This window comes from Manis javanica, chromosome 13, assembly GCF_040802235.1.
Source record: "Manis javanica isolate MJ-LG chromosome 13, MJ_LKY, whole genome shotgun sequence".
NCBI classification, from domain to species: Eukaryota; Metazoa; Chordata; class Mammalia; order Pholidota; family Manidae; genus Manis; species Manis javanica.
Genome location: NC_133168.1, coordinates 94852988 through 94862382, shown reverse-complemented (window position 1 = coordinate 94862382; position 9395 = coordinate 94852988). Strand labels below are relative to the sequence as shown.

The 9395-nt window shown below is 62.8% G+C and overlaps 1 protein-coding gene across 1 annotated transcript; it reads left to right on the top strand.

Moving 5' to 3' along the window:
- The first annotated feature begins 321 nt into the window (after positions 1-321).
- LOC140845684 (ral-GDS-related protein-like) lies at positions 322-7632 on the top strand. Its single transcript, XM_073220404.1, has 11 exons — positions 322-628; positions 1208-1297; positions 1635-1789; positions 1929-2452; positions 3212-3427; positions 3745-3848; positions 4332-4401; positions 4846-4911; positions 5254-5322; positions 6200-6321; positions 6430-7632. The coding sequence occupies exons 4-11, from the start codon at positions 1940-1942 to the stop codon at positions 6515-6517; spliced, it is 1248 nt and encodes a 415-aa protein (XP_073076505.1). The 5' UTR covers positions 322-628; positions 1208-1297; positions 1635-1789; positions 1929-1939; the 3' UTR covers positions 6518-7632.
- Positions 7633-9395: the final 1763 nt, after the last annotated feature.

Sequence of the window (9395 nt, the reverse complement as noted above, 5' to 3'; positions counted from 1 at the left end):
CTGGCTTTGCAGAGCTCCACTCTGGGGAGCATGGAGGAGCTGATGGGTGGATTTACCTACTCCATCTCCCTGGACCTGGGGCAGGCTGCCTACACCCCAGGACCCCATTCCAAGCCTGGTAACCTGCCAGGGCCCTCCCAGGGCTGCCCCACGAGATTGGTCAACAGACCCACTCCAGAGGGCCTGGAACCTCGCTCCCGGGGGCACCCCGTGCCGCTCCTTGCTTGCATCCCAGAGGGCTGGGGGCTCTCGGGTGAGCTGCAAACCTCCCTTGTCCTGGTGGTTCCTGGGTTTCCCACTGACTATCTCCCTGCTGCCCCCCTCAGCGTGAACCTGAGCCATCTGTCCATGGGACTGAGGTCCCCAGGCGCAGGGCTCCCTGGACAGGCGTGAGGAGGAAGGGGAGAAAGCGCACGGGACGAGTGGAACCAGCTCCGAACACCAGCCGGAGCAATCCCGAGGCCAAACTCCCTCCCCAGGACGCTGACCAGCCCACACGTGTGAAAGAGAAGCAGGGACTGTTCACGGCAAGGTCATCTTCAGGGGCAACCCTCAGCCGGAATGCTTCTTGGCCCCTACTCTCTGCAAAGGATGCTGACCAGCCAGCCACGGGCCAGCGGCTCCCCCGGTGAGCATCCAGCCCCTCCTCGGCCCAGACGGGCCTCTGCCCACAGCCCGTGGTGTATCCTGAGTGTCCCCACATGTGTCTGAGCCTCAGTGTGCTCCTCTGACAGGCAGGGTGACTGGCGATCAGCCTGTTAGAGTGCCCATGGGAAACACGGAAGAGGCCTTAGAGGGGCTCCCCTGGCGCCCGGCAGTGGAGAAAGGACTGCCAGCCAATGGGCCACTTTGGGGCTCACTTCTCTGTACCCGATGAAAAGCCTTTGGCCTCACCTGTCAGTGGCCTGGAGCCTGGTTCATTTGGAAAAGCACATGGGAAGCAGCCTTTGGAACGGAGGCTCGCAATTCCCTGTGGCTGTGCCGGGACCTTGTCCCCACCGTGGCCACATGGGGGGACCTCTGGGGACAGCAGAGGAGCGGTACCTGGGAAGGTTCGGGTAGGACTTCCTTCAGCCACAATAGGTATGCAGCACCCACTTTGTGCAGACCCTTTGGGGAAACTTAGCGTAACAGTGAAGGAAGCGGACACACTACTGGGACCCTGGCCCGTGTGGAGTCGGGCAGTCACTTCAGGCGTCATCCGCAGGTCACAGCCGGGAAGCGTCACGGGCGATACCCTCACCGCCTCCTCATGTAATGGGGGGCATGAAGAGGGGCCAGAGGAGAATCTGAGAAAGTGAGCGTTCACTGGGCCAGGAGGGGGCACTGCCTGTGTGCACAAAGTGGGTGGAGGAGGCGTGTAGGCCTTGGGGCAGGGGGCGCACAGCAGAGCCCAGCAGGTCACTCATCTTCGGGATCCCACGGGCGGGCTGACGAATGGGGACTTCCTATTCGGGAGGATGGGAGAGGATGGGGTCCCAGGAGAGAGACGCAGGGTCAGGAAGGGGGAGGGGCAGGTGCCTGGACAGGCAGGGGAGTGCACAGCGGACAGGCCCACACAAGGGTGGGCCGCGAGGGCAGTGTGGCGGGTAAGACCAGGCTTCTCACTCTGCCACCCTCTGGCCTTCCCCCAGTCCCAGAATTGGATGGGCTAGGCGCCTTGCCTGGGAGCCCGAGCATGTACCCAGCATCATCAACGCGAGCCAGCTTTCACCCACCGTGGTGGGCCAAGAACTCCACCACTTGGTCCAGGAGGAACAACGGGGGCCCACGGTGGCAGAGCTGGAAGGTGAGGGGCTGCAGCCAGGGAACCAAGTAGGGTGGGCTTCCCGGACTGGGGTTCCCTTCAAGGCAGTGAGGGCTTTTCTGTGATTGTAAGGCGCGGGGAATCAGGCCCAGGGTGACCCTTTCTCTGTGTCCTGCTCCAGACCCACGGCAGATGCAGCTGGCTCCAGGGACACGCGGAGCGCCACCTTCGTGCCTAGAGCCCGTCCAGGAGCTCCCTGAGAACCCTGTGCTGGAGCTACGGCCGGTGTCACCTGCTTCAGCCGCTGCAGAGCTGAAAGATGTCCCAGCAGTGGCCTCAGCCCAGGGGCCAGGCCCTGAGCTGGAGCCCCATGAGCCTTCGGGCCTGGGGCCCAGGGCACTTGCTGGAATGGCACCAGGCGTGGCAGAGCCAGGTCCAGGTCCAGAGCCCACAAACCCCTGTGCTGCGAGCCCCTGGGACATCCCAGGACTGGTATCAGGCCCCGAGCTGGAGCCCCATGAGTCCTCGGGTGCGGGGCCCGTGGCACCTGCAGGAATGGCACAGGGCCTGGAAGAGCCAGAGGTGGCCCTGGAGCCCACCACCCCCTGTTCCATGAGCACCCGGGATTTGCCGAGGGAGGAGGAGCAGACCATCCTGGCGTTTCTTCCCCGCCTGGTGGCCAAGCAGCTGACCCTGATGTGTGCGGTGAGTGGAGCGGGCTCTCGGGGTCGGGGGTGGGCCTTCCCTGTGTCACGGGCTACCCCACACCTGCCCTCCCCTGACGTGGACTCCTGTGATGTGGGCCCACATCCCAGCTTCCCCACGGACTCACCATGTGCCCTGAGAGAATCTCCTCACCCCCAAGCCCTCAATGTCCACATGGGGACAGTAGGGCCGGCCCTTAGGGATCCTTGCAGACCAATGAGGAGGATGGAGCACAGGGAAGGTGGGCAGGGCCTGGCCGGGCTGGGAGGGGCAGGGCAGGGGAGGGGTGCTCAGGGAGGTGCTGCCAGGGCCTTAGGTCCTCGGGCCATTGGCCTGGCAGGCTCCTATGGCCTCCGCACTTCAGAGGCCCCTGCCATAGATCTGACTGCGTGGGAGACATAGACACCATCAAAGGTCCTGGTGGAGTTGTTTAAGGGGAAACTGCACCTGAGTGGGGAGCGGGATCCACGGGGTGGCAGCATGGGAGGCAGATGCCCCAGACTGGGCCGGCGAGAGCTGCCTAGTGCCTCAGGGAGGACGTGAGTGAGGGGGCCTGTGAGCAAAGCCCCTCTGTGCCCCATTACTGTGGGGTCCTGTGCATGCGGTCCTGGGCGCCTCAGTGGACGGGGTCTGAAGTCCAGACGGCCACAAGGCTCACAGCACGTCCCCAGCTGCCTGGGACCCAGCTCTGATCAGTGACCCTGCCTGGGAACAGGGGCACCAGGGGCACAGCTGGATGACACCTCTTGTCATCCCCAGGAGCTGTACAGTAGGGTTGAACATGGAGAATGCAAGGCCTACGTAGAGAGACACCCACTGATGGAAGACATTGTGCTCCTGGCCCCCAACATCCTTAACGTCCTCAAGCAGTGTGCTGCCACGTTTTATTTGGTCATCTCCTCCTGCCTCGGGGGTCCGAGCACGACGGCCCAGGACAGGGCCCGAGTGGTGGAGTTCTGGATACACGTGGCCAAGGTGTGTCATGGGACGGTCCCCAGGGTCCCCTCCTTCGCCAGCTCTCAGGATGGGTGCCTGCGGTCTGCCCTGCATGGTCCCTGGGCCCTCCTGCCAGGGGCGTGTGGATCTGGACTCGCAGGCCCCGGGTGGGGGGGGGGGAACAGCCATCCTGGGCCCCTTCCTTGGGTTGAGCCATAGTCCTCCACCCAGGAGGGCCGCTCAGCAGGTACCAGGTGTGCTAGGCTCCCTGGGTGTCTGTCTCCTTAAGGACAGGAGTTCATGGGGGAATAGAGCAGAGAAGCAGGCCACGCTCTCAGCTCTGTCTTCCCTCCCAGGAGTGTCTGGCTCTCAGAAATTTCGAGTCCTTCCGTACCATTATGTACGCCCTGGAGTTCCCTGGTCTACGTCGTCTGGAGAGAACCTGGGGACAAGTTTCCTGGTGGGTAGTCCTGTCTCCGGGACCAGGCCACCTGAGTGGACAGGGACACCCTACGTCTGGCAGTGTCCCTCAGTGGGCTGGGACTTCCTGGGAGGCGGCAGAGTCTAGGGGCAGGGATGGCGGGCTCTTGGGGCCCCCTGTGGGTTAGGCCACGGGTACCCCTGCAGGAATCAGTTCCCTGCAATGTCAGGTGTGGGGTGAAGCCCATTGGAGATCTGGAGCTTGTGCTCTGCAGCAGGAGGTCTCTGCCCCAAGGACAGCGACCTGGCCCAAAGCAGATTCGCGCCCGGGAGAGCAGGGAATGGAGGCCCCAGGTGGAAACACGCAGCCCCTCCCCAGGCCACGGATTCCCAGGGCTCAGGGCCGTGGTGGGAAGCCTCCTGCGGGCTAGTGGGCCTTCTAGGATCCCCGGGAAAAGGGGTCGGCCCCGAGACTCTCCGCCTGCTGGCCTCATGTGTCCCTCCTCCTCTCCCCTCCCCATAGGAAGAGCTCCTGGATCTACAGAAAACTTAAAAAGAGGGACAAGGGGCTTAAAAGGAAGCAGCTCCTCGAGGTAAATGGGGGCTGGAGGTCAGGAAGGGAGGGGTCCTTGGGGCAAGTCCTCTGCCGCGCTGTGGCACAGATTTGGGGAAGACTCGAGGAGTGCGGGGTGAGCCGGGCAAGCTGATGGGGAAAGTAGGGTCCCCCAGGCCCATGAGGGCCTCGTCTGTCTCCCTCCCTGGCTCCACTTGACTGGGGGCCTGGCATCCACTGAGGACGCAGGGGACAGACCCCCAGTCAGGGCTGGGGATGGCATGGGGTTGCAGCAGGGTTGGGGCCTGTGGCTGAGCAAGGTCGGCTTCTCCCCTGGGTCCCCTGAGCCTGTCACAGTCCCTCTGTGGAGGTGGGGACAGCGTAGGTGCCAGGGGGCTCGGGCAAGGCATCCATCCACCACGGTCTGGCTGTGGGAGGCACGTGGGAGGGGAGCATGAGCACCTGAGTGTCGTGCACCTTGCAGGAGGCGAGGGCCATGGTGAGGAAATGGCCACAGTCCCCCAGGGCATCCCAGGGTATGAAGAAGCAGGTGAGAGTGGCGCGGCCAGGGTCAGGGCGGTGGGGGTGACCCTGCACCTGCTCCTGGTCCCACCAGCTCTGAACTGCCAGCTCCGGTGTGACCAGAAGGAGGGCGAGAGCAGCTGGGTACAGGGGGAAGTAGGAGGACAGGTGCAGGGCCCACAGGTCCTGGGAATGGCCGAAAGCCAGCCCTGGGAGGGACCAGGAGGGGAGAGCAGGGCGAAGGGAGGGGGTGAGGCCGCACAGGGTGGTCCAAGGGAGCTGGGGGCTGCGGGTGTGGGGTTCAGGGGAGGCTCTGTGGGCACCCCTGAGGCAGGTGGGGACTCATCACCTCCCCACCCCGGTGGCACAGGGCATGGTCCCATTCCTTGGACTGATTCTGTACGACGCCTTAGAGAAACACCAGGAACATCATGAGGACGTGAGTGACCCAGCAGGGCTCAGGGGGGCTGGATGGTGAGCTTTAGGGAGGGGAGATCCCCCAGTGAGCCCGGACCTCTCAGCACCGGGCCACCCCCATTCCTGAGCGTCTCCCCTCCACCCCAGGACCTGGGCTTCTTGGAGAGGACTGCCAGAAGGACCCACCTAAGCCCCGGTCCTGGCCCCAGTGCAGGTGGCGCTGAGGGCTCCAGGGGACACATTCTGGGCAGGACTGGTCTCTCCCTCAGGCCCTGCCCAGTGGGAGGGGTGCTGCTCCTTCAGGGCAGGAAGCACATGAGGGGGGGGGGCGGGCTGGCAGTGCCTTCCCGCCTGATGCCTCAGCTCCCCAGAGCAGTCCCCGCTTCTTGGTTGCCCCGAGCCCGGGCCAGGCCCGGGTGCTGTTTCTGGGCAGGCCTGCCCCTTGGAGGGCCCTGGCGGTCCTCCACCTTGAGAAAGGGTGGGGACGTTTCGGCCTCGATCTGGGCTCAGGGGGCTGTTTCCGATGTACTTTGGCCGCCTTGCTGCCTTCCAGGGTGATGGCATAAAATAGAGAGAGTTGAGTGCCCAGCCATGAAAGGTGAGGGATGTAGTCAAGACACCCTGGGCAGGACCTAGTCCGGGCCATGCCTTGGGTCTAACGTGTGTTGAGAGAGTTAAGACACACAGAGCTCAGGACACTAAAGGCTTTGTAAGGTGGGGGATGGGATGGCATCAAGGCCGCCTTCCTGGAGGAGGAGCTGGAGACCCAACAGTGGGAACAGGCTGGGCTAGATGGCATTGGAAGGAAGGAGGGTTTCCGTGAGCAAAGATCCGGGACCATCCCAGTGCCCCACTCCTCACCCCCTCCTCATCTGCATCCTGTCCTTCCTCTGCCCCAGGCCACTGACTTCCTAGAGGAGCTCCTCACATACAAGTTCCTGGCCAGGCAGTATGACCTGGAGCCCAAGGAGCACTTCCTGTTCTTTTTCCACACAGTGGAGCTCCTGGGTGAAGAGCAGAGGTGAGGCTGCCAGGAGTGGGGTGTGGGCTGTAGCTGCCGGCAGGCTCTGGGGGAAGGGCCCCCGGCCATGGGGCTCCAGGGGCTCACAGGTGTCCCTCTGTCCTGCAGCTACGGCCTGTCCTACCATCTGGAGCCCCCAGGTCAGAGGGCAGGCAGAAAAGGACTGTTACAGTTCTTCAGGTCCCGCAAGATTTAAACTTATGGGCCAGGGCCAGGTGAGTTTCTGGGCTGGGGTGTTCAGCAGGGGGTGGGCTGTTCCCCAGCGTCAAGGAAACTTTGCGCCATGCAGGGTGTGGGGCGTCCTAAAGACCGGTGCGGCTGCAATCCCGCTCCACTGCCGATCGGTTGTGCCAGACTGAAGGGTGGTTCCCCGCCCCCTGTGGGACTCAGTTTCCTCCTCTGTGAGTAGGTGACGCTCAGAAGCCTTTCTTTGACAGGGACTCCCAGGTGCTCGTGATTGACAGGACCCTCCGCACAGGGCCCGGAGCCCCGAGGGCAGTGGGGACGGGGTGGAAGCAGGATAATGGGGGGAACCCGGGATAAGCAGTCTCTTCTGCTCACCCGCGTGGCCCTGTAGCTACTGTCATCGGGCGCTCGGCCCTGCTGGTGTCCTGGCTGCATGTGGAGGAGACCTTCTTCCCCTTCGGGCAGGCGGCACCCGGCGCCCCAGGGCCCCAGTCTGCCTGCTGCTCCTCCTCCTCCCGCTGCTCATCCGGAGCCTCTGCCGGGGCAGCTGCTCTGGCACCTCCTCCTTCGGCCGACTCGGGCAGCTCCCCAGGCTGCCACTGTATCCTCAAGGACCCGTATGTAGCTGCGGTGCACCTGGCCACCTTCGTGCTGTGTCGTCCCCTCTGCTTGTGGCCCGTTGGACAGAGGCGAGCCGCCCCACCGTGTGGAGGATGTTCCCCTTCGGCAGGTGGCCTCCAACCGTGACACCAACTCCTGCCTGGGCGCCGTCAGCCACCGAGTCGTAGCCACAGGGTTCCAGGAATAGGTGGGGGCTGTCCTCACCAGGCCCGGCCTTTCCCGGGATGGACATAGACACGGCGCAGTGCTGCGAGGGACCACAGCCTCCTGGTACCCAGCGGAGGCATCGGAGGATGCAGGGGTGGCCGACTGTCACAGGGTACCGGGACTTGCTTACAGGGGAGCCCCCTGTACAACTTCCTCCCCTCATCCCTGAGAAATAGCCCCCCCAGGCGCAGTGTGCTCTGGGTGTTGTCTCTGAGGTTTATGGTTCCTGGGGGTTGGGGTCATCCCTGTGCAGAATGTAATAAATGCTGAACGGATTGCCACCACACTGCTCTTTCTTCTCAAAGCTCTGCCCCTCCTGCGGACATCGTGTGCGCCAGCCCACCCCACCCCAGCCTCAAACTCTCTGATGCAGGGGGGCCCTGACCTCTGCCAGGTTGTCCTCCATCCTCTGTCCTCCCCCCGTAAGGTGCTGAGGAGGAGCATGGTGCTCCAAGCCCCAGGGTGGGACACCTCGGCAACACTGGGGAGGGCTGCTCAAACAGAAACTGAACCTTACTTCCTGTCACCTATAGATTATGATCAGACACGGAAACTTGTGTACTCGAGTAGATCCCAGGGCTGCAGGGTGCCAGTCTAGCACTGTCCCACTTAATGAGACAGAGCTGCTCCACACATTCCAGAAAATACCTTTGCGAAAAACTTCTTGGTCTCTCAAAGCACCTCCAAGAGGTGCACGCCTTCCACTGGGGGGCTTTGTCTGAGCCCACTTTCTCCACGCTTCACACCTCGGAGCACCCCCCAAAGCTCCCGGGTTCCCAGTCCTCCCCCATGGTGCCCCTCAGCCGCCCATCCCCAGGCCAGGCTGGTGTGAGTCCCCTGGTGTCCCACTCCTGGGTCCTGGCTGAGCGGCCTGATGTCTGCGACAAAAGGCTGGGGAGGCTGAGCGGAGGCACTTGGCTCTGATTCTCCCCACACGCTCTCCCAGGACTCTCAGGATGTGTTCACCCTCCCAGGAGGGGAGGCCTGGCCTGGAGGGGAGCTCCAGGATCAGCACAAACACCCCCTTGGGGGGTTCCAGGATGGAGAGAGTCTCCAGGCCTTATGCTGCAGGTGGAGCCCCAGATTGGGACTGGGGAAGCAGACGTGGGCCCTCCTGACAGCCTCAGGTGACCAGGAGACAGGAGGTAAAATCGGGACACCCAGGCCACCCCCCTTCCCCTGGACCTTCCCACAGCACGCTCAGAGCCATCTGCCTACACGGTGGTCCCAGGTATGACCTCAGGCTCCCCGGCCACAAAGGGAGGGAGGTTTGGGCAGGAGGAGGGCAGGCGGGCCCCTGGCAGGGCTGTGGCACAGGTCAGACCTGTCATCCTGCACGGCCCACCAGCCTCAACCTGACACAGAGGAGCTTCTGGGCCCCAAAACAAAGCAGCAGCCCTGGGCCCGGTGGGTGGTCACTGGGCCAGCGGTCCGTCCTCAAATGGTGTGTGCAGGGGCCCCAAGCGCAACACGGCCTGGGCTGCTGGTGCTGGGACACCAGGCTCACACGGCTGTGGGCTGCAGCGCACCTTCCCCACCCGGCATGTGCTGGGGAGGTGGCAGGGCCCTCTGGCCCCTGGTGCGCTACTCCGCACCCAGGCACGGGCTCTGGGGGCTCCCTGTCTTCGGGCTCTTCAGAGAAGCTGATGATGGAGTCCTTGTTCACAGGCTCAGAGAATGAACTTTGCAAACACTCAAGGTAGGAGAGCATGTGCGAGGCTTTCATTTAGAGATAAAGCAGAGGACACAGCTCCTGGCTTGCCCCTGCCCGGAGGGGACAAGATAGCCCTGGGGTGATGCACAGTCTAGGGAATTTATAGGCAGGTGAGAGACAAAGGGCCAGGGATGCAGACCTGCTAAATGGTCCCCAAATGCTTATCTTTGAAGAGACACTAAGTTTCTTATCAGTCTTCCAGATTATTTTGCATACTTGCCATTATTACTTGCCTACATTGCATATCATTTGATTAGGGCTAGAGGAAGAAAAGCAGCATCTGGGTAAAGATAAAGAAAATAAGTCGGGCCTTTTATCAGGCTACGGTACATTTTACAATAACCTC